The sequence below is a fragment of the Taudactylus pleione genome, unplaced genomic scaffold (assembly GCF_031769625.1).
Source record: "Taudactylus pleione unplaced genomic scaffold, aTauple2 ptg000016l, whole genome shotgun sequence".
NCBI classification, from domain to species: domain Eukaryota; kingdom Metazoa; phylum Chordata; class Amphibia; order Anura; family Myobatrachidae; genus Taudactylus; species Taudactylus pleione.
The window spans coordinates 30,939,857-30,965,654 of record NW_028284418.1 but is presented as its reverse complement, the minus strand read 5'-3'; the positions used below and the strand labels follow the sequence as shown (position 1 = coordinate 30,965,654).

Sequence of the window (25,798 nt, the reverse complement as noted above, 5' to 3'; positions counted from 1 at the left end):
TGGTTGCACAGTTGTCAAAAAGAATATCCACCCGTTTTATTTTTGTCCCTGAGCCCCCTCCCGGCTGGTTGGAGACTACAGAAAAGAGTCATTACTGCCGGGACAATTTGTTTTGACAGGCTGTATCATAGGAATTATTTATGGGGACCCCAGGGTAGCACCCCCCACTGTTCCAGTATTTAGGGAATGAGATGCATGTGTTGGAGAATGCAGTTTGGGCTTATACATGTATATCTATCTATCTATATTATATATATATATATTAGGGATGTGCGCCGGACCATTTTTGCCGGATTTGGATTTGGTTCTAATTCGTCGTCCGGCTTTGGATTTGGATTTGCCAAACTGCGGTGACTGGCTTTGGATTTAGATTTGGATTTGGATTTTCTTACAAAAATTGACAAAAAAAGCTAAAATCACATAAATTGGTCTTTTTTTTCTTCCTAGAGTATTATTAAGCTCAATAACATTAATTTCCAGTCAATTTAGACCATATCACAGCTTATAATATTGTTTCAACATTATTGGCCAAAGGTTGCAGTGAGCTGACTGGTTACTAAGCGACAAAGCAGCGGCACAACGACACAGATACCACAGTATAAAGCACATCTATGACACATTGCCACACAGCAGTGGCAGAAATGAAAAGTAGTGCACCCACCCAGTGGGTACGGCCAGCAGAGTCACAGTACTTGTTTACATAGTGGGCTACAGCCCAAGGAGTCACAGTGCACAATCTTATTCACATTACACCGCACATAGGGCCTGATTCACATTACACCATAAAGTAGTGTCTCTTATTTATGTTACGACACACAGTAGTGCCCCTTTTACACAATGCCCGCAGTAGTGCCCCTTTTACACAATGCCCACAGTAGTGCCCCTTTTACACAATGCACACAGTAGCGGTGTCCCTTACACAATGCCCCCAGCAGTGGTGCCCCCTATGCAGTCCCCTTAGTAGTAGGGTCCCCTATGCAGTGCCCCCAGTAGAATGCCCCCCAGTAGTATGCCCCCCATTAGCAGGCCCCCCCAGTAGTATGCCCCCCATTAGCATGCCACCCAGTAGTATGCCCCCCATTAGCAGGCCCCCCCAGTAGTATGCCCCCCATTAGCATGCCACCCAGTAGTATGCCCCCCCAGTAGTATGCCCCCCCAGTAGTATGCCCCCCCAGTAGTAGGCTGCCCCAGTAGCAGGCCCCCCCCAGTAGTAGGCTGCCCCAGTAGCAGGCCCCCCCTGTAGTATGCCCCCCCCTGTAGTAGTAAGCCCCCCCAGTAGTATGCCCCCCCCCAGTATGGCCCCCCCAGTAGTATGGCCCCTCAGTAGTATGGCCCCCCCAGTAGCAGACCCCCCCAGTAGCAGACCACCCCCCAGTAGTATAGCCCCTCAGTAGTATGGACCCCCAGTAGCAGACTCCCCCTAGTAGCAGACCCCCCCCAGTAGTATAGCCCCCTCCAGTAGTATAGCCACCCCAAGTAGCAGACCCCCCCAGTAGTATAGCCCCCCCCCAGTAGCAGGCCCCCCCAGTAGTATGGACCCCCAGTAGCAGACACCCCAGTAGCGCCCCAGGCCCTTGCACAAGTAAAAAAAAAAACAAGACAAAAAAACTTACCTGTATCCCCGCTCCCGCGCCGTCCGCTCTGCTGTCACACGCTGAGGAGGGAGCCGGAAGACGGAGCTCATGTGTGAGCTCCAGCCGGCTCCCTCCGTGCAGCAGCCACTGAGAGTCTGTGTGACTCTCATTGGCTGCTGTAACAAACACACAGCTGCCGCTGGCGGCTGTGTGTTTGTATCTGTGTAGGGCAGAGCGCTACCACAGCGCTCTGCCCTACACATTAGGAGCCCTGATGTCGGATTCTCTAGTGAGAATCCGACATCAGGCGGCCGCCGTTCGGCCCCGAACGGGGATCCGAGTCAGGCGGGGAACACCCGAACAGGGTTCGGGTGGACTCGGATCCCCAATGTTCGGAGCGGTTCGGATTCCACAGAATCCGAACCGCACATCTCTAATATATATATATATATATATATATATATATATACATACACACACACACACACACACACACACATATATATATATATATATACATACATACACACACACACTAGCGAACCACCCCAGCTTCGCACGGAAGCAATTTCATCTCGCCAGAAGTCCCCTGCACCTCTCCACAGCCACCTGCATCTCACAACAGCCTCCTGCTTCTCACTACTGGATCATGGATGAGAGATTTGTATTGCAGCTACCGTAAGCATTATCAGTAGCATGTCCCTGGGGCTGGGGCACCTGTGCATATTTCCTGCGCACCCCTCCCCAGCTGCCGGACACAGCGATGAGCAATGTCCTCTTTGCACAATCTACCCTATATTTCCTGGGCTTCCTGTTGAGCTTCCTCGCTGTGGTGCCCCAATACGAGAACAGTGCTGACTTCCATGGGAGGTGCCTCCTGTTCACTGAGGGCGTGTTGCTAGAGAAAGAGCACTTCTCGGTGGAAGAGTGCGTCCGCAGGTTCAGCGTAGGAATGGACATCAGAATCTGATGGTTACTAACCATCAATGTTTTTGTTCCGATGATCGAGTTTTTACCATTTGATGGTGGCGGACCGATGTTTGTCACCATGGAAATCATTTGATGGTGTTCCGATGGTTGTTTGTTTTTATTAAATTCCTGATTGCTATGCCTCCCCTGGCCCCTTCCTGGCTACTGTGTCTACATTAGGGCATCTTCATGGGTTAATTGGAGACTGTCTCTCACTCTCTGCCTCACACATGACTCTGCTCAGTCTCTGACAATAGGGCACATTGCTATCCCTGATTGGCTCTCACTGTCTATTGCTGTTTTAGCACCCTGGTCAGTTCCTATACAGCAGCTTGGTGCAAGATTTTTTTCTGTGGCTTTGCTTGATTAAAATGGTCACTGCTCGGCTCCATTTTGTCACAGATCAATGGTTCATACACCTAAACCTTCCTTGGCCAATGCTGTATAGAATAGTGAAAACCCCATAAAAATTAATCCAGTGGTTCAAGAGAATAGCCCGAGTGAACAAACAGACCCTTTAACTGGGGACTTTATGATTGATAGATAGACAGAGACTAGCGACCGGCACCGGCTTCACACAAGAGTAATATCATGTCACCACAGCCCCCTGCACCTCATAACAGCCTCCTGCTTCTTACTCCTGCCACCTGCATCTCACAACAGCCTCCTGCTTCTCACTACTGCCACCTGCATTTCACCACAGCATCCTATATTTCACCACAGCCCCTTGCTTCTCACTCCTGCACCCTGCATCTCACCACAACTCCCACTGCTGGCTGGGGCCCGGCCACTGGGATGTGCTGGAAAGGGCAGGAGGATAATGAATTAGAAATTTGTATAGCAGCTACCATAAGCATTATCAGCAGCATGGTGATCCGATGGGTGTTTGTTTTTTATTAAATTCCTGATAGCTCTGCCTCCCCTGGTTCCTTCCTGGCTACTGTGACTACATCAGGACATATTCATGGGTTCTTTGGAGGCCATCTCTCACTCTCTGGGCCTGATACAGATTTGGAAAATAGAGTAAATTAGAGCAAGTAACAAACTATGGGCCTGATTCAGACCCACTCGCGAGCGGCTGTCCGCTCGCAAGTGGGTCGATGTTCTGGACTGAGCATGCGCACGACGGAGGGAGCTCCGTCGTGCGCATGCGCCAGACGCGACGAGCGAAGGAAAGTCCTTCGCTCGTTGAGTCTGATCAAAGGGGGCGTGCTGTCGATGTTGATTGACAGCACGCCCCCTTTGGTAGGCGTGCCGGGGGCGTGCCTCCCTGACGGGGGCGTTCCCACGGGAACGCCTCCCGTCAGAAGCCGGCCCACTGACATCACTAGTGATGTCAGTGGGAGTGATTTTGGCTCTGATAGAGCCAAAATCACTCTGGAGCTTGCGGTTGAAAACCTCAACCGCAGGCTCCGGCTCGCAGTTTCGATGGTCGCGATGGTCAAGACCATCGCGGCCATCAAACTGCACGCTCGTATAGCCTGTGGGTGGCGACCCACAGCTATACGAGCGTCCAGGAGGATGCTCCATTTTCATGGAGGGCGGCCCTCATTCAGAGCGTGCGCTCTGCTCAGAGCGTACGGCTCTGAATGAGGGCCTATGTTGCAATTAAGTAAATACACACACACAGATGTGTCTTCATTTACCTAACCCTTTTTCTGCTATATGGCGCAAGACACCTGCCGTGATTCCTGTGCGGTGTACTTTTTCCTCAATTATTTTGCATCTTGTTCACAAATAGTGTGCTAAGGGCCTGATTCAGATCCGCACACAAATGCCATCGCACTTGCCGTTTAGTGCTTAGAGACGCCCACTGCAAGCATCTCACATCCACCGCTGACGTACAAAACTGGAAATATCTTACACAGATCTGGCGCCATCAGCTTTCTGAGTAAGTTTAAGCTGTTGCAGACATAACGTGACTCGAGACACACAGAGGGCTCTGTTGCAAGTAAGAACACAGTGGCTAATCAATGCATGCCCAGAAAACAGTGTTTAAACACTACCGACACGCCTGAATTTCCCTAGCCACCCCCCATTACCTCCCCAAAACGCTGACTACTCATGACTCAGTTTGCGAGTGAATCCTCTGTGCGAGCGTAATCACAATTCAACCACTGCAAATGCGCAGTGCGGCTTACACACAGGAGCAATGGCTAACAATTGCTCAATCTGCCTTTAAAAAAATATTGCCATTTGCGTGCAGATCCGAATCAGGCCTTAAGTACTTAGGGCTCGATTCAAACCCGCTCTCTAGATGCGTACGCTCGCACCCAGCATATGCAAATTTGACAAGTCAGGCGATTGCACTGTGTTTTGGTGTGAGATCACATAGTGTATGCAGACACCCACCAGCCTGTCTTAAGACGCCCACTTGCTCACGTAATCTCCAGGAAGTGTATGCAACCATCGGTACATCAGGTACCATTGGAAGCGATTGCAGCGCTTGAGGCTGACCATACCCTACTGCAAACACTGTGAGCCTCTGAATGTGGAGATGCAACCAATCAGATTCTAGCTACAGGTTGAGTCTCCCATATCCAAATATTCCGAAATACGGAATATTCCGAAATACGGAATTTTTTTGCCTTGACTGAGATAATGAAACCTTTGAATTTTGATGGTTCAATGTACACAAACTTTGTCTTAGGCACGAATTATTAAAAATATTATATAAAATTACCTTCAGGCTGTGTGTATAGGGTGTATATGAAACATAACTGAATTTTATGTATGTATACAAACTTGTTTGAGCCACGAAATTATTGAAAATATTGTATAAAATTACCTGCAGGCTGTGTGTATAAGGTGTATATAACACATAAATGCATTCTGTGTGTATATTTGGGTCCCTTTCCCAAGATATTTCATTATGATATGCAATTATTCCAAAATACGGAATATTCCGTTATCCAAAATACCCCTGGTCCCAAGCATTTTAGATATCGGAGAATCAACCTGTATTATCTTCTATAAGGTGCTAGATAAATGTTACATAGAATGTGATTGGTTGCTATGGGCAACATCTCCACTTCTAAAAACCTGCACTTTAGTAAATATACCCCCAAATATGCAATATATAGCTCTATACCCTTCATTCCGCTGACTTTCTTCTCTACGTAGTCGCATATAACTCCAGCGTCTTCACTGTGCCAGCAGTTGTGTATTCCACTGTCCTGTTTCTTGCATTCTGCTAGGGTGTTTTCTGTACCATTGCATTCTACATTATCTAGATGTATTGGTCCTTGCCCTTCGCCAAAATAAGCCATAGTTCTTGCTTTAGCAGGACCCCTAAATAAAAAAGGAACACCACATTATACAATTTATTTAATTATTCCAAATATACACTTCAATCAATTAGACAGCCAAGCACTCCTGCTTTGCACAAGCATTTATCAACACTATGTTATGTGAAATGAAAACAGTGCATACATACTGTATAGAAAAAATTTATTTTTGGATAGACGGAGTGATCAGGCACCTGTCACAATGTACCCTGATCATCACGCCGCGCTGCACTATAACGCATTTGCTTCGTGCCAGATCAAGACATTCAGCAACACAGAATTTTACACGCGTGTAGTTAACTTAACTCAAAATACAAAAGCTCCATCCTTAAACTTAAAAATTAAAAAAAAAACACACACACACACACAATGTGTCAATATGGTCAAATATCGGCATGTACAATGTCGACATCCACAAATATTGACATGGCCAAAATGCCGACACATTTATTATATCAAAATGTTAGGTCAACTTCAGAATGCAGACAAGCCATTTTCTGGAGAACACCGGATGGACGGATAAAAATGCAGCATCTGGTAATGAAGAAAAAGGCCACAGAACTGCACTATGCTATCACATGCAGGTGTGAATGGATGAAAAAACATTTATGTGCGATTTTAATTTTATGAAAATTCAAGACAACTGGATAAATGCTAGACAACCATGAATAAATTGTTACAAAAATTTTTTTTTTTGCTGTCAACCTACACAAAAACATACAAACATGTGGTACTGTTTAGTGACTCTATGGTGCCTTCATGAGCCAAATAGATTTCAAGTAATGTTCTATTCAGACATTTAATGCTGCCCATCCACTAGAAGACAGGCAAAAGACTGCACGATTATAGACATTGTAATCATGCAGTCGTTTGTCTGTCTGTTTGTTATGTGATGTTCCTACACTGAACGAGCAGTCATTCAGTGTAGGAACATCAATCATCTGCTAACATGCTGTCATCAGGCTGACCAGCTTGTTTGCACGATGATAGATGGTCTAAAACGACCAGCGGGCAAGCGCATCGCTGGTCGTTTTAGATATTTTAGTGAACGATCTTCAAACGATTAATGAACGATTGAACGATAACGTTATCGTTCAATTGCTCAATTTAATCGCCTAGTGGACGGGCACCTTAAGTTAGACAGAAAAATCTCTCACCTTCAGAAGCCAATATTTGATGCTATTTATTTACTATTATTTAGCTAGCATGCAGTCAGTCACTTGATATGTAAGTGTCAAAATAGATTGTTGAGAAACAGCAAATTCAAAAGGATGTCCTCGCTAGGGCACGAGGAAATGGCTTAAAATGGCCAATAACTGAGGAAGTCACCTCATGTAAATAATGTGGCCTTTTAGTTGGTTTTATGTGGAAACTATCCAACTTTATTGTAACAATTCGGCAGACATAGTGGTTTTACTGATCACCACACTCTAATGTATTGCTTAAATTAGTTTAACAAGATAATATTAACCTGTGACCAAGTTGCCTGCAAACAACTACTGCATCACTGTCTGTCCAGCCATCATCACACACACTACCCCAGTCTCCATTCAGGAATATCTCCACTCTTCCTTCCTTGGTACTTTCCCCATCCATTAGGCGTATCGGAGACCCTGAAAACGTCAATAAGCAATCACATGGAATTAGAACTAGCTTGGATAACTGAAAATGTTTAATAAAATATTTTTTCCTACCATATGTATGCCTGTTATATGTATTATTCTGTCAGAAAATGAAGCTGGTATGTTTAAAGTAAGACATACATATATATATTTTGCCAACTCATATAGTGCACTATGGGAATCATGTAAAGTTGGACGTATGTCTGTTTTTCTTGCATAAAATATGAATATCCGTACTGCGTATGCACAATGAGCAATTCATATGCAAATATCTGGTCGTATCTTATAATTACAACTAATTATACTTGGATGGCAGAACGAGGAGAGCCAATGGGCAGGCAGGTCTACACCGTGTACAGTAACAGCTGCGGCTGACTTAGAAAGGAAGACCCTTGATGTTGGGTTGCAAGAATGCATGTTTTGATCAAAATAATTACAAATATGTTCTATTGTTGTGATCAATATATATATATAGTTTTATACAGGTGAGGACAGTTACTAGCCTATTTACGAACACTGCATTTAGGTGCATCATATCACAGTAACCAATCCCCAGCTTTTATGAGCTGCTGATCTAACTAGTTGCAGTGGTTTAATGCGACATTAGTAAATGAGCCTCCTGGTAACAACTTTGTTCCACTGAATACATACCATAGGAGTGTATCTGCATGCTATATTTTGTGGCTATTTGAGTCCTCATTGTATTGCACTGATTGGTTGAAATAACCATGATGGGTCTAGATAATTACCAGAGGGTATTTCAACGATGTCATTGCTGTCATTAGAGCAACGAACTCCAACATCTTCAGAGTGAGAGCAGTCATGCTGGCCCCAGTTACTATGGGAGCAGTCCACTAGAGAGTGCTCAATGCCTTTACAAGCCACATCGTCCAGAAAGATCAATCCGGCTCCAGGTCCAAACTCAGTCTTTGATGCCAAAGTAGAAGGGCCACTGCAAACAGTAGGAGATCAGTTTTTAGCACATCAGTCCTCTACAGAAACAAAATAAGTATCACCAAGATGGTCACTGAGCTACAGACTAGGCAGATGGCAAGTATTAGTCACAAGAAGAAAATGACTGCAGTCATGTAGTAATATTACATATAGGAGATAGATAGGGCCATATTCACGAAGCAGAGGTGGCTGCTTTTTGTTGGATTGGAGCTGAAAATTTAAAGCGGCACTCACATTCAGTGTAAACCACCCCAGGCTTAACACTGAATTGTGAGTGGCGCTTTAAGTTTTCGAGAGAGAGAGACAGATCGAGAGATCGACAAACAATAACATGCAACTCTTTTAATACATCTTCACCCATGGAAGGTAATGGTGCCCACACACATAGCGATATTTTACCCGATCTGGCCAATTCCGACACATTGGAACGACAGATCGTGTAAAATATGGCCAAATCCTGAGTCCCCGCTCACGATGCGATGCGCGTCCCCGCTGGTCGCACATCGCATTGTCAGATCTGCCATGCAGTAGGGCAGATCTGACAATCTAGGACACAATGCACTGTAAAAAATGTGGATGCAGGAGAGATCGTATGAAGATTGGACACCAAAATCGTGTGCAGAGCTGCCAGGGAGAGTTTCAAGGGAAATCGTACACATCGGCTGATCGTGAGCACATCGCTATGCCCGTGGGCACCATTTGACGTGATGATGAACTGGTCATTGTAGAAATCTTAACTCAGCAAATTGATGGCAAGATGGTAGCAGACTGTTAAATTGCAGCCAACAGAAGAGAGACGACACACCATACTTATCTACTCTCCCTGAATGTCCGGGAGAGCCCAAACTCCTGAGAGATAAGGCCACATGTCACCTATTTCCTGAGTGAAGTTGGCAATCCAGGACCTTCATTTAGTGATTCACCCCTCTACCTCCCCACCAGTTAGCCCTCCCCCCTTCCTCCCTGGGATTCTTCCAAAGGGATCATTCTGAAAGTCAGCAATTATGTTCCATACTCCATATGACTCTGTGACCTGTATTCAATGAGTAAAGGGCATTTACGGTTGCACAAGGTATTGCTACTCATCAGTATTGTCTTGTACTGTTAGATGCTATTAAATACAGTCTATGCCCTAGCTGGGATCAATTCACACACGCATCACTTAAGCACGTTTCATAATTTTTAGGACATGAGGGTTGTACGTAACATGCGCCCCCGACTGATGCGGCGTTTGACTTGCAGGCTTTGTCAAGGCAAGCCAAATTGTACATCAGGGTATCCTTATACACTCGGGTGCGTCATCTTCGACCAATCAGAGATCTCCCAGTCCATGTTGCCCAACAGCGCTATGTCACATCATGATGGTGCCCCCCACCATCCTATGATTGGCTGATGTTCCTACCCGGAATACTGATGCCTATATTGGGAATTATAAATTTAGAGGTTTCCCAGGAACACTTGCACGAATGAGAGGTGATCGAAATATCATCCCTTAAAGTTGAATATAACTATTAATAACATCAATAATTTTTGGGCGTTCCTTTTAATGAATAGGGAATATAGAGGATGTAAAAACTAGATGTTTATTGACGAAGTATAACTCACATTAATCACGTCAGCAAATTATGAGAACTGCTTTTCAATGATTAAACACTTATTAGGTGTGTGAAAAATAGAATTTACTTTAATGAGTCCCATGAATATACAATCCTGTGCCAGAGCATCTGACTCAATATATAGAACTGTCTGGTCTGGTGGACTAAGGTGTTTCTAGTGATCTTTGTATCACATATGTAATGGGAACATCTGATTAAGGAGCAGCTGCTTCTGATTTCACACACAGTTTTGTAGCAGTTTGAACACCACTTAACAACTGGCTGAATTCTAGTATGAGTCTATAGGTTATCCATAAAGAGAATATATATAGGGGCCTATTCGTCAAAACATAATTATCACATATTGTTCAAATACAGTTTAGGAGGCATTCACCATGCCTCCTGTCCCAAACTATCACTTTCGAAAAACTGCTGTTTCTACGAAGCAGTTTTTCATAAGTGAGACACTTTTCACTGCCTATCTTCAGCTGTGGACTCCACTGCCCCCCCCCCCGCTCCAGCGTCTGACCCGCCTCCTTCATGCCGCCGCGTCTCCTTAGCCCGGCGCACCTGTCTTCTTCGGTGAGCCGGGCCACATGTCTGCAGTGCCCCGGAGTGCAGGTACAACAGGGAGATCCCTGTGCTGTGTGTCTGCCCTGTAAATCTTCACAGGCTGCCCTGTAAACAGCATTATCGGGGGCTGAACACCATCTCAGAGTGGCGTTCAGTAACAACATCAAGTTTAAAAAAAAATGCTTTTTCGAACTTAACCCTGACACTTATTTTTTACAAAAGTATGTAAAAATTTTAATTTTCACACGCTTTTGTGAAAAATAAGGGATGATGAATAGGCTCTATAATCTTATGGACATTATGTGACATGTGAATATATGTTACACAAGCATCATAAATATACGCATACAAATGAATTTTCCAATTGAAAATTGAGAAAATACGAACAAGACTCACGGATGAATAGAATGCCGGACAACTTTATTGTGTAGGGGGAAGTAAATGCGCTGCAACGCTTTTTAAATCCGTTTCTTTCTTATGTGAAACACTTATTTAATTTTAAACCAATTTTCGCTGTTCTCTTATTATATCTAAATGTTAACCAATTAATAATAAAGGTTATGTTTTAAATACAAGGTGCACCACATGGGACATTTCTCTATTCAATGAAGACAGTCTACTCCAAAGCTTAGTGTTATGGAAAATCACCTTGAAATTATTACATTAAATCCTACCTGAAGCCCAGCTGCCTGCAGACCACCTGGGCATTCAGTTCTGTCCAACCATCGTCACACACAGTTCCCCAATCTCCATTGTAATAGACTTCAATCCGTCCTTCACCTGCATTGTGACCTCCAGATAATCTCACTGCGCCATCTACAGAGGACATACAATTTTTTAAATCAGTCAAATTCGCTCATGAGCAGCACCCATCAATCCATTTCTTAAATAACAAGGATAATTCCCCTTTAAAATAGAACTAACTTACCTATGAAGGGATTGCAGGAAACACCAGCATCTTCAATGTGGTCACAGTTGTGATGTTCCCATTCATTCTTCTGGCAAAGATCTAATGAGGTCTCATTTCCTAAACATTCTACTTCATCAAGTAAGATAGGGCCAGTGCCTTGTCCATAGTGTGCCCACACCCAGGCCCTAGGCGTGCCACTGAAATGTAAATTAAAGTTACACATTGTAGAACTGCTGGGACCAAACCACTATTTTAATATAGGACACACAAGTGGCAGAGTCCTCTGTGGAATCATCATGACGCTGTGCTAAATATTCTTCGTAGATTACGGCACAAAAACAACAGTCTTGTGTTTCCTCAGTAAGGCCAGCACTCTTTAATACTACTACAATCAGATGTTGTGGAGCTCACCTAAATCCTAGTTGCCTGCAGATAACTTCAGCATCTCTGTTGTCCCAGTGATCATCACAAATTGTTCCCCACTGGCCATTGAAAAACACCTCAATACGTCCCTCAAACCGCTCCTGTCCTCCCACCAGCCGGAGGGGCGGCTTTAAACCTGCTCTTCAGAGAAGGAAAAATAAGAGCTTATGAGTAGTGGCATTTAGTAACCCTAGGAAATGACATTACAATAGTGTGACAAGTGTTTCAGAACCACTTATACTGAAATGTGCTGGATAAATTTCAGTAAACATGCACCAGCCGTAAAGATTTACCTTCAGGGGGAGAGCAGGCGACAGCAGCTACCACTCTATTGCTGCACCCTTTTTCCTGGCTGTACCCGCAGTGCAGTAGGGCCTTCTCGTCCCCCCGGCAATTGGCAGAATGCAGGTGTACAGGGGTCAGCCATGAACCATAATCAGAAATCTGTCTGGCTGTGCCAATGTCACTGCAATAATAAAGGAGAGGAAATATTATATGCATATTTAAACATAAGGGAGAAGATAACATTGCACAGTGACTAAGGCCTTGTACGGGTAATAAGGTACATCACACTGATGGTGCTTTTTAAAAAAAGGAAGGTTCATTGATCGTTCTCTGGAGCTCATTCAGACCCGGACGCTAAGCTGCGCTCTCTCGCAGCTAAAAGGGTCCGGGTATGCAAATGTCTGAGAGCGAAAGCAGACCACCGAGTAGACTACTGAAATATCTCCATACTGCCAAGTGTCCATACACACACAACGATTGGATTTAACGATTTGGATCCATCTTCCTGGAATATCTTTGTATGCCTGGGGACATTTTTTATCCTGCTGTCCTACTTCAAAGACCGGGACTTCTCAACAGACCCTGCCGTATACTTTGGAGGACTCCAAGTGCAGCATACCATTGTATGTAAATAGGAATATCCTCCTATCGGCAACAGGATCTGGTAATTATACCTTGGACTTCTGAATATACACTAGTTTGGTGTGGCACGATTCCATCTAGGGATTGGGACTATATATATGTCTTAAACCATCCAAGTGACATTTCTATGCAATAAAATCTTTTTCCCCTAATATTTGGCATTATAAACAGGAAGTGTGTTGATGTGGTCTGTATTATATGTATACACTGGCTTTTTCTTCACCATATTGATTTTAATGCTATATTTTATTAAAGTGACCTATAGGGTCTTTATAAATTTATATTAATTGTGACAGTGTTTGTGTCATATTCATCAAAAAGCGCCACTTCATTTTGGTTTATTGCCAGTATAAATACGCCCACTTTACTTTCTTAACACACGTCATCTCCAGGAAGTGTATGATTAATCAGAACCATCGAGAGCCATCGGAGCTGCTCGCAGCCCTAGAGGTCGACCCTACCCCACCGCAAGCACTGCGACCACTGCAGGCTGAAAGACAAGCAAGTGACGTGTACAATGATGTTTCTTTGCTAATTATGCACACCCAAAAGACGCCGTTTTGACGCCCAGACACTCCTGCGATCGCAGCACCACTCCCCCGTTCACAAGCACCTGCCCGTTACCACCCACAAACGGCGCTGTCACTCAAAGTAGCGTCCAGTCTGTGTACTACGAGCGCACGACTCCTAGATGCAGTGAGGAAAAGATGGATGGTGCTAAATACAGGGATATTCTTGAGCAAAACCTGTTTTAGTCTGCTTGTGATTTGAGACTGGGACGGAGGTTCACCTTCCAGCAGGAGAATGGAGCTCATTCAGAGTCGGTTGTGAGCGACTCAATGTTGCCCCACAGCGCAAGCCCACAATGGAGCCGGCTCCATCGTGCGCATGCGCGAGACCCGGCTAATGACGGGCACTCCATCGTTAGGGGTCTCGTAGCAGACGGGGCGAGCTGTCGGTGTTGAGTGACAGCTCGCCCCGTTTGCTGGGCGGGCCGGGGGAGTGCCCGGCCAAACGGAGGCGTTCCAGTCGGAACACTTGCTGTTTGGGGGCAGCCCCACTGACATCATTGCTAATGTCAGTGGGGAACTTCCTGCTCGAACAGAGCAGGAAGCTCCCTGGGGCCTACGAGTGCCCAGACCCTACCCTAGGGTCTGGTCGTAAGCCCCGATGGTCGCAATGGTCTTGACCATCGCCCATGTCGGTCGTTAGAGCTGTGGGTATTAACCCACAGCTTAGCGATCGACAAGGAGGCGGCCGTTCAGAATGCAAGCGGCCGCCTTGATTCAGAGCGTCCGCTTGCATCTAACGACCACCTCTGAATGAGGCCCAATGACCCGAACCATACTGCCAAAGCAACAAGTGGTTTAAGGGGAAACATTTAAATGTGTTGGAGTGGCCTAGTCAAAGCCCAGATCTCAATCCAATTAAGAATCGATGGTCAGACTTGAAGATTGCTGTTCACAAGCGGAAACCATCCAACATGAAGGAGCTGGAGCAGTTTTGCCTTGAGGAATGGGCAAAAATCCCAGGGACAAGATATGGCAAGCTAATAGAGACTTATCCAAAGTGACTTGCAGCTGTAATTGCCACAAAAGGTGGCTCGACAATGTACTGACTTTAGGGGGGTGAATAGTTATGCACGCTGAAGTTTTCTGTATGTTGTCCTAAATGTTGTTTGATTCACAATATATATATATATATATATATATATATATATATAAAAAAAAAAAAAACACAACTTCACAGTTGTAGGCATGTTATGTGAATGAAATGATGCACACCTTCAAACAATCCATTTTAATTCCAGGTTGTGAGGCAACAAAACATGAAAAATGCAAAGGGGGTGAATACTTTTGCAAGGCACTGAATCAGCCATCTGCTATGCTGCACTGTGGATCGGACATGCTTAGGGGCATTCCTTTCTGTACTCTGCACAGCGCTTTCATTTTGCACTAGCTCTGAGCTGGTGAAGATTGGGTTTCCTCCAATTCTTTTACACTTTCCAGTGTCACTTAGAGGGAGAAGCATATTTCTAGGTGCACACTGCCAATGTAAATAAAACAGTTTTAAACAAATAAGGGCCTTGAAGTGACAGTGTGCCAGTTCAGGTATATTTGCCTTCTCAAACATAGGCGGAAGTGGCACTCATGCTGGGACGGTAGGTATATGCCTCAAATATGATGGAAGAAACAAAATAAATCTAGGATGCAAAACCAGGGAATCTGCACTGCACAACCAGTGCGCTTCCAAAATTAGATCCATCAATATGGCTTTTATGCATGACCAGGCTGTTTTCAGGAATGCCTCAAACTAACCTGATTCCGAGCTGTCTGCAGACAACACTTGCATCCCAGTCAGTCCAGTGATCGCCACATATGGTTCCCCAAATACCATTTATGTAGATCTCTACTCCGCCAGTATGGGAAGATCGGTCATCCAGCACACGGACGGCACCTGTGACGAACAACGTATATTTCTAACTCAAAGAAATGACAAACCATTCAGTTGGTTACAATAACATTTCAGCCTTCACACAGACAAATACCACTTAGGGAGGCAGGTCACTTAAAAACTGTTGTGCCTCGGTGGGGTCACTAGTTCCTAAAAAAAATGTATAGGTAGTATAGTATTATTATGCAGAAAAATGGCTGCCCCTCCAATCCAAATCAGAGCAGTCAGGGTTGTAGTGCACAATTTCAGAACCCCACTATGATCTTTTGAGAGTATTGCAAGGCCTTTAGCCATGTTTTGCTATGCAGATGGATAATGCCCTGTTCCACCCCTGCCTTTCAACACTGCCCTTATCTGGAACCGATTTAAGGGTGCAGCCACACATGAGAGACTGTGGTACATCCTTTGTGGCTTAGCTGCCACTTTAGAACCACTAAGCTGCCCACAAACCCACTCCCTATAAAACACCCTTGATTTGCCACTGATTCATGTGATATTCCAACTCACTATGCTTAGACAAAAGTGCTGACTATCAGGACAGTTCAATAACAGGAACTATTGGAATATATGGTGTGTGACAAGTGCATTTTAACACCTATATACCAACAAGCTGTCTACTATCAAATGTACACTACACAATACTTATGGGACTTCCCCAAACACATTTATTTTAGATAGACCGTACCCTGGCTGCAGTCACAGTGAGCCCAACTAATTACTCCAGAATGTTGCCGAAAAAAGCACCAAGGCGTCGTTCCTCCATCAGGATTCCTGCAGTAGTTGTGGTACCCAAGTCCTCGTCCTGGGTACTGCTGCATATAATCAGGAAACTCTGCCCAGTTTAGGCAATCAGATCCAGACTCTGTCACACAAATGGACCCATTGTAGTAACCCAGAGAATCTACACCATCAGAGCAAAGGCTGTAACCTGCAAATGTAATGAATAGTTGCGCTAAATAAACAATAAAACATAGAACAGTAGTGCATTGATCTTAAGGCAATGGTTCCCAAACTCAGTCCTCAAGGCACAACAACAGTCCAACCGGGGTCGGTACGATGTGGTGAGCCAGCCCTGCACCACACCTTCTCCATTTGCCATGAGTCTGCTGGGATTTTGGTACTTCCCTGCAGCCGGAGGCTAGAGCTCACTCCTAAACACTGCCTTTAGGCTACCGTAGTGTGTATAGGGAGAGAGGTCATGAGGTCTCTCCCATAATGCTGATCGCGAGAAGCTTTCTGATGGTGGCGGGCCAGGTGCGGGGCTTCAGGTAAGTACAGTGTTGTGTGTCTGTGTTGCATAATGTGTAATGGGGCACTACTACTGTGGGCATTATGTGTATAAGGGGCACTATTCCTGAAGGCATTATGTGTAAGGGGCACTACTACTGTGGCATTATGTGTATAAGGGGCACTACTACTGTGGGCATTATGTGTATAAGGGGCACTACTACTATGGCATTATGTGTATAAGGGGCACTACTACTGTGGCATTATGTGTATAAGGGGCACTACTACTGTGGGCATTATGTGTATAAGGGGCACTACTACTGTGGGCATTATGTGTATAAGGGGCACTATTCCTGAAGGCATTATGTGTAAGAGGCACTACTACTGTGGCATTATGTGTATAAGGGGCACTACTACTGTGGCATTATGTGTATAATGGGCACTATCACTGTAGCATTATGCGTATAAGGGGCACTACCACTGTGGCATTATGTGTATAAGGGGCACTACCACTGTAGTATTATGTGTATATGGGGCACTACCACTGTGGCATTATGTGTATAAGGGGCACTACCACTGTGTGGTGTAACGTGAATAAGGGGCACTACTGTGTGTCGTAACGTGAATAAGGGATATTACTATGTGGTTTAATGAGAATCAAGTGCGCTTTGTGCGGTGTAATGTGAAGATTGCGCTGCTATCATGTGGCCAAGTCCCTTCCTTGTGAGACCACACCCCTTTTTTGCAACGTGAGCCTTCGGTGCATGCTGTCTCTTTATAGAAAATGGGAGGAGGGCACACATTTATAGTTTGCAAGGGGGCGCCGAACACCCTAGCACCGGCCCGGAGTCCAGAAGTATACCTATGTTTGAGCACAGATAGCTAAATCTGTAATAATTAAGTCATCTGCGCTTAAGCGTGGATATCCTTTAAAACCTGAACTGTTGGGGTGCCTTTAGGACCCAGTTTGGAAACCACTGGTTTAAGGTATAATTGTCTGTATCCTACTTCTGCATAAACCTCAGATCCACTAATGTCACACAACTGTACAGTGCTTTTCCTTTGCAAATGACACAAATGAGAACCTGTGAATTAAAGATGTATCTTTAGTCGGTGTTCTTCCCCCGTAGGACCAAGGAGGCAAGAGAAATATAGTTTTATTGCTAAAATATAGAAAGTTTTAAGTAGACTTTTAGCTTGAGTCCAACCTGGTGTGGTTTGTAAAGCAGCCTTTCATTCTAAGACCCTAAAAAACAGAGGCAAATTAAAAAGTAACCTCTTGACACTCTGGCCCTGATTCAGACCCGCTTGCTGGTCTGAAGGGCGTTTTTTTTTTTGGACCGGCCTTCTGGCCGCTCGCTAAGCTGTGGGTGACCACCCACAGCTTTAGCGAGCAGCCAGGTGATGGACGTGACCATCGGGCTTGCGACGAGACCCTTGTGGTCGGGTCTCGTCTGCCGCAAGCACCATGCCACAAGCCCCAGTGAGTTTCCGGCTCTAATAGAGCCGGAAGCTCACTACTGACATCACTCGTGATGTCAGTAGGGCCGTCCCCAACGGCAAGCGTTCCTTCGGGAACTCCTCCGTTTGGCAAGCCACCCCCCGACCGGCCTACAAGCCGGGGCGAGCTGTCAATCAACAATTGACAGCCGCCCCGTTTGTAGCGAGCCCCAGAGCAAGTGAATTTCTCACGCGCAGTGCGCACGCCGCGCGTGCACACTGCCCGGCCATTGACCAGCCATCGACCCACTTGTTCTGAATCAGGCCCTCTGTTTCAGAATAGATTCCTTTCCTTGCGTGTGCTTAGTAAATGTAAACAAAAGCAAAAGCTAAAATAAGTTGCTTATTTTTGGATAAACATTTGTTTGTAAATTGTGTTACAATAATAACCACCTGAGTATTTGAAGTCTATTCTTGTAACTTATGGGAAATTCCACTCCTTTTAAAAAAAAATAAAAAAATATTCACATCCCATAATTCTGAAAAATACATTGCAAATATGTTTTACTACTTAAAACTTAAGGTGCATACACACGGTCAGATCAGACAACGATAACGTTGTCTGATCATCCTGCATGTGCTGGATGTTCAATATCGAACATCCAGCACACCACCAACCCCCAACCGACTATAATGACCCACGATCATAGTAACCTGGTCGATATCGACCAGGTTGGACTGAATGCACGGGTGATGGTTGTTATCGTTATCGACCATCCGTGCCCACGCATCGTACATCGTTTGGGGGTTGGAAGGGGCCAAAAAAGGGACGATATGAACGATATAACGATAAACGATATCATTATCGTTCATATCGTCCTACAAAGTCTGACCGTGTGTATGCACCATTAATTACTCTGTCTTAAAAGTGGACGGACTATGCATATCTGGCACACAAGTATAAGCTACAGTATATTTGCTGCTTTTATCCTATTGCACATTGTGGCAGAACATTTGTAAATACATAACAATAAAACAAAAAAATATTGTACATCTACTACAAAAACCAACAAATTAAAAATTTTGGGCACTTTTTTAAAATTTTTAACTCTATGCCAATTGCATGAAAATAAGTGTTTTCAATATTCATATAGAGTATATATACATTTTACTACATTAGCATACATATAACTGGCCATAAAATTAACTATACAATGATTTAATCTTCTGTGAAATAAAATACAAAAGGTAATTAGTAAAAAGTTAAAAAATACCCTGGAAAGAGCAGATGCAAAGTTATGAGATCAGTGACGTAGGCTCATTCGTGTCCTTACCTGTAGTAAGCCGGTGTTTCTGTGCTTGCAGGGAATTTACGATATCCTAGGAATTAGCAGAACATATATGCCAGTAAGAGTAAGGCAATAATTCAGTACATTTTAACTAGGAAATAACTGGAATTCAGACAGAGGTCAGCAAGTCATCATTTATTGTTCTATAATAGATATGTACAATATAAGGTCATAATACACTTGTGTATTATATTATTGCAAGTGAATACTTATCAGGAAAACACATTTTTGCTGAAAAAACCCAACAGTACTCACTTTTGTGAAAGCTTTATTTTAAAGTATCAATCCCATAAAGCACTGTGGCCCTGATTCAGAGCCGGACGCTCTGACCAGAGCGCTCGCTCTGAATCAGGGCCCACCTCCATTAATATGGAGCGTCCTCCTGGACGCTCGTATAGCTGTGGGTCACCACCCACAGCATATACGAGCGTGCAGGATGATGGTCGCGATGGTTTTGACCATCGCGACCATCGAAACTGCGAGCAGAAGCCTGCGGTTGAGTTTCTCACCCGCAAGGCCAGGAGTGATTTTGGCTCTATCGGAGCCAAAATCACTCCCACTGACATCACTAGTGATGTCAGTGGGGCCGGCTTCAGACGGTAGGCGTTCCCTTGGGAACGCCTCCGTCTGGCAGGCACGCCCCTGGCACGCCCACCAAAGGGGGCGTGCTGTCAGTCAACATCGACAGCACGCCCCCTTTGATGAGACACTACGAGCGAAGGAAAGTCCTTCGCTCGTCGTGTCTCGCGCATGCGCACGACGGAGCTCCCTCCGTCGGGCGCATGCGCAGTGCAGACCATCGACCCACTCGCGAGCGGACAGCGGAAGCCGGCCAACTGACATCACTAGTGATGTCAGTGGGAGTGATTTTGGCTCTGATAGAGCCAAAATCACTCCAGGGCTTGCGGCAGCGGGACCCTACCGCAGGGTCTCCGTCGCAAGCCCGATGGTCGCGATGGTCTTGACCATCGCGACAATCATCATGGACGCTCGCATAAGCTGTGGGTGGTGACCCACAGCTATGCGAGCATCCATAAGGCCGCTCCATTTTCATGTGGGAGGGCCCTGATTCAGAGCGAGCGCTCTGGTCAGAGCGTCCGGCTCTGAATCAGGCCCTTAGTTCACTAAACCATTTATTTTAATAGCTTGTGATGTATTTCTCCAAGTAGAGACATTGGGCCTGATTCAGTATTGTACATAAACCCAATGTTTTACGTACAATGCCGATTGACAGGCAGTGGCTATTTGGGGGCAGGGAGTGAGCAGTGCCGACCTCCATTCCAAAAAAAGCGTATGTCGACCCCTGCTTTCTGGGAGTGCAGAAGCCAGGATCTGCATCTTCCGATGCAGACTTCCTGGCCTTGGCACCGGATCACGGGGGGCGATCTGAGTAACTGCGGGGGGTAATTTGAGTAACGACAGGGTTACTCAGATTGCTGATGGTCTCGCAGAAGATCCGATGCTGCGTCTTAATCTGGGTACACACTGGACAATTTTTTAAACAATTTGCCGATTGGCAAATTGTCTAGTGTGTATGCACAATGCGTGCTCCCGCGGGAACATCCATTGCATTTTCAGATTTGCCATACATGCTGCTCAATTTGAAGATCTGACTGATGACCCCATGCATTTTGGATGCGGTGAGAAACTACATATTGTTCACCAGATTGTGTGGTGTGTACGGACCGCATGATATGTCGTTCCGTCGCAACTGCCGTCGGCTGGGTACACAGGTCATCTAGTGTGTACCCGGCTTCAGGATGCAGCACTTGCTGTAAAACTCTGAATCAGGCCAATTGTCTGCAATCATGCCCTTTATTGGACTGTAATGTTATTCAAGAAGGCCTTGTAGTTCTCTCAAGAAATTATTCTTCAGATCAATGTGATTGATTCTCAAATACAATTTTTAGTTGTTTCACGTCATCTAAAAACAGCCTCAACCATATCACCTACTGACTTATCATGCTCCACTATATTCTGTCTCTGTTGAAGAACGCAGTTGTGAGGATTGCTTTCTGCTAGTCCAAATGACTGGTCCTTCACGGATTAAAATATCACTTGTGTCTCCAGCCCAAATTGAGATTGAATTTATCAAGTGCTGGAAGTCTTATGGTGCGTACATAAGGTCAGAAATAACAGGACGATATGAACAATAACTATAATCAATCATATCGTTAATATCGTCCTGTTCATGGGCCCTTCCAACCACCAAACGATGGTCGATGCGCGGGCACGGATGGTTGATACTGATATCGACCATCGCCCGTGCATGCAGGCCAACCTGGTCGATATCGACCAGGTTAGCCTGGTTACTATAGAGAGCAGTGATAGTTGATCGCGGGTCGTTATAGTCATTTGGGGGTTGGTGCATATGCTGGATATCGAGCATCCAGCACATGCAGGACGATCAGACAACGATCATCTGATCATTGTCTGATCGCTCCGTGTGTACGGAGCTTTAGTTGAAAGTTTATGGTTCCCTTTATAGATCTTATAGCCCCTTTCACTGTATTCCACAGCCTGTAACATAACAGTTAGGAGCTGAGTGGCTGGTAGTTTATCACTCTCTAATTTATCACATCTCATTATGCGGCCGATTGGTAAGTGTGTATGCTTGCCATAATCGGTTACATGGTTGCTGGGTCATTCGGTGACGCCGATGACTACGTTTGTACCCAACATAGGTTCATCATTTCCTTTGTGTAATTCGTTTCCATGGGAGTGCTTGCTGAGTTTGTATTCAGCATCCCAAAATCATCCATGGTCTCCTGGGTCTTTTATAAAGACAAAAAGTGCCATCTCCTCTTTATCAATTTGAATACCCAAGTAATGGGATAAGTTGTTTTGTCTCAAAATTCTCAATGCATGGATGACAGATGCATTTTATGGATTACTTTATGACCCTAGTCATGCCTGATAAGAGGCTGTCCAGCAAAGACCATTCCAATGCAAATTATTTTCCCAGCACAGTGGATGGCAGCAAGTGTCATCCATCACCGCTGCCGTCCTGCTCAGTAGCTCTGCTATTTTGGTGTCACCCCTTCAGATGGTGTCACCCGGAGCGACCCGAACCCCCCTAGTGACGCCACCGTATCTAGCTGTGTACTGAATTCTACCTTGAAGATCTTCATGGATGAGAGGCATTCTCCATGCTGAGAGGCATTCTCCAGATCCCTCTCCAACGACCCCCAAGGATGTGTGCGCCGGCTGGCGGACGAACAGTATACAAGGAGGCCCCGAACCAGGAAGCATAGTGATAGCGTAAGCCAGGGGTCTTCAACCTTGGCCCTTCAGCTGCTGTGAAACTACACATCCCAGCATGCACTGCCATAGTTTTAGCATGCTGTTACATCAAAAAGGTGGCAGTGCATGCTGGGATGTGTAGTTTCACAGCAGGTGGCGGGTCAAGGTTGAAGACCCCTGGCTTAAGCTATCACTCTGTTGCCAACTCTTCCCTGGGACGGGCACTTTTCATGTTGTGAATTTAGACTAAAATTATTTATCACATCAGCATTAAAAATGTGGATTGTGATAAATAGAGCCCCTAGAAAGCACACAGCTGGATTCTCCTCTTTATCCAAACCTCACATCTATCAGAAGAACAGGATCATTTTAGTCCAGCTCTGTTTATGAAATGTTGACAAGTAGGCTGTCCCCATGTGCTATCATATAGTTTTGTCTCCTATGTAAAGTATGCTACAGTTGTGTCTATAAACACTGTGTATAGTAACCTTGGGCTGGAGACAGCGCAGAATAGAAATCCGGGAACTTATGACAGTCAAGGTATGAACTTACATGTTTTCATTACAGTGTATACTATAAATACAACATCCCATAAAAACACGAGACCAACATGTTTTAAATAACTGTCATACATGAAGCCTATTCTGTGCACTTAATCCTCAGGGAAGGGGTTAAAGTACTTAGTTAGTACACCGCAAAAAAAGCTTCAGTTTTTCCTTCCTTAAAAGTAAAATATTCCCTATTTTTAAAATAGGTTTATTATGTATTCATATTTATGTGTTATATACATTTCTACCTAGGATAAAGTCAGTATGATAGTTACTAAGGGGTCTATTTACTAAGCAGTGTTAGGAGACGGAGTGAAAAGTGATAAGATAGTGATAAGGTGCCAGCCAATCAGCTCCCAACTGTCATCTCACAGGCTGTGTTTGAAAAATGACAGTTGGGAGCTGATTGGCTGGCACCTTATCACTTTCTTATCGCTTTTCACTCTGTCTCCTAACACTGCTTAGTAAATACACCTCTAATTTGCTTATGTCATGAAACGTGTAAATATGAATGGGTTTGCGGTCACATGGTGCACAGTTACCATGCCGACATTCATAATGTCTACATGATTCAACAAGCAACATGTCGAAATCATCAGAATGTTGACATGTTTCACATTCTCAGAATGCCAATGGTCAGGGTTAGGTGCCGCTGGGAGGATTACTATTAGGCACTAGCGGGAGGTTAGTGTTAGGCACTAGGGCAGGGGTGGGGAACCTTTTTTCTGCCAAGGACCATTCTGATATATATAACAATATTTGCGGGCCCGATGCAGGCCATGCCCCCTCCGTGTGATGTCACACGGGGACAGGCCACAATCGCCAGTGATTACAGCAATGCCTGGAGCATTGCTGTAATCACGACAGCAATGCCCTGAGGATGCTCTGGGGAGCTGCAAGGGCAGTGGTCTGACTGTCTGAAGCGTCCTAAGGACCCTCCAGGCAGCACTGCTGCATAGATTCTGGCCCCGGGCCTGAGGTTCCCCATCCCAAGCCCTGCACTAGGGGAATGGATAGAGATTAGGGTTAGGGGGAAAGTACTCACCGGAAGGCCACCCAGTTACTGGTCGTAGGACTGTCGGGATCCGGAAGAGACATTCTTATGTCGACATCAGAACTGTCAACCTAACATACCACAACCATATGCATGATCTTCAGTAGCACCAAAACCTCCAACAGTACCACTACACCACTCATTCCTTTGTAGTACAAAGAAAAATCGTTCCACGAAAATACAACATTGGAAAAAAGATACAAAAGTTGTATTTCCAGACGTTACATCATGCTCTAATGTACAAATATATAAATTGTAGAGGAATCGGCACAGCTGGCCTTCCAGTGGATGACCTGTGTAGTTGCAAAAGGTGCCCTCCAAATTTAGGCTTTCATGCTAAATCTTTTGGGAGGATGAGTGCATTTAGGAGCAAATGTTTTACTTGATGCAAGCAATTGCTATGTAAAAAGATGACCCAATTTCCTAGAGTACACAGGTGTTCAGCCCCTACCTATAGCTCAACATTCATTGCTGAGTGCTTTAATAGATAGATGCAGGGGAATATAATGAATCAGGATGACAGGTCTGGAGAATTTACAGATGCAGATTCCATAGATAACTCAAACCCATCCCTTTATTCATCCCAATCATTGACACATGCACTTCTGATAATATCCGCAAGCAAAAGAGCATATAAAGAATGCGGAATTAACTAGCACTGTATTGTATGATAGACAGAGGTAGATATAGATGACACACATACTAACACTAAGGCCTTCATACATTTATTTTAACCATCCACATACTGCTCCACTGCAGAGCCTTAATGGAAATCTCGTGGGCTATTAGCATACTCCATATAAGTAGATATATAGACAGTCATACTTTTTGCAGCTACTGCAGTGCTGCTGCCTTGTCTTGCACAGTAGACGAGGAGCAGGAGAGGAGAACATATTGCAGCATGACTTACATCATGCTGTGTGTCATTGAAAAAAAAATATATTGCACTTGCTCTATATTGCTGTTCGTTCTGCATTAGGCAACTGAATGGAGGTATTAGTGCAAAACAGGACAGATTACATGGTCATTAGTAGGACAAAGTCTGACACACTGATAACACTGAACAGCTTGTGACTTAAGAGATGAGTCTTTGTTATATGTAGATTCTTACCTGGAAGTCTCCAGATATGAAGCAGATGCACGTGAGAATGACTAGCACTCCATGTAAGCCCACTGGTCTCATTGTGACTAAGCACTGTGCTGCAGCTGCCCTCTTCTCTGTCTCTTCCCTTTATTAGGGTCAGCTGGCTGCTCCTCATTTAAGTCCTGGACACAAAGCTGCAGCACTTGCTGGTGTTGAATTATAGGGTACTGTACTACTGCAGCATTCTGCTACTGCTGGTCCTCACACAACACAGTGCAGGACTCATCATCACCCACAGAGCGAGGTATCAAACAAGTGCAGGCTAGCAGCAGTGTGACTGTACCAGGATCTCAGCTCACATCTCCACCCACTCACTCAGCAACTGTAGGTCTGACAACCACCTCCTCTTTCCTCTGTCCCAGCCTTTACTTTGCACTCATCTCCAACCCATCTACCACACCCTCATTTATTATAAAAGCCCCTGACTCTGGATCATTATGCTATTTAAGTACTGTATACATTTTTACATTTAAAAATTGTCTTAATTAAAGCAGTTAAAAGTAAA

The 25,798-nt window shown here is 44.8% G+C and overlaps 1 protein-coding gene across 1 annotated transcript in view; it reads right to left on the bottom strand.

Annotated features, from left to right (window-relative positions):
* The window catches only part of LOC148541917 (neurotrypsin-like), a 60,307-nt gene extending 34,803 nt beyond the window's left edge, over nt 1-25,504 (bottom strand). Inside the window, exons 1-11 of the mRNA XM_088473488.1 lie at nt 25,261-25,504; nt 19,290-19,335; nt 15,974-16,216; nt 15,153-15,291; nt 12,201-12,373; nt 11,896-12,043; nt 11,503-11,681; nt 11,249-11,390; nt 8,202-8,404; nt 7,302-7,443; nt 5,635-5,834 (exon numbers count right to left, since the gene is read on the bottom strand). Of these exons, the coding sequence (XP_088329614.1) occupies nt 5,635-5,834; nt 7,302-7,443; nt 8,202-8,404; nt 11,249-11,390; nt 11,503-11,681; nt 11,896-12,043; nt 12,201-12,373; nt 15,153-15,291; nt 15,974-16,216; nt 19,290-19,335; nt 25,261-25,332 (1,687 nt within the window). The 5' untranslated portion in view covers nt 25,333-25,504. The remainder of the gene's footprint in view (nt 1-5,634; nt 5,835-7,301; nt 7,444-8,201; nt 8,405-11,248; nt 11,391-11,502; nt 11,682-11,895; nt 12,044-12,200; nt 12,374-15,152; nt 15,292-15,973; nt 16,217-19,289; nt 19,336-25,260) is intronic.
* Nucleotides 25,505-25,798: the final 294 nt, after the last annotated feature.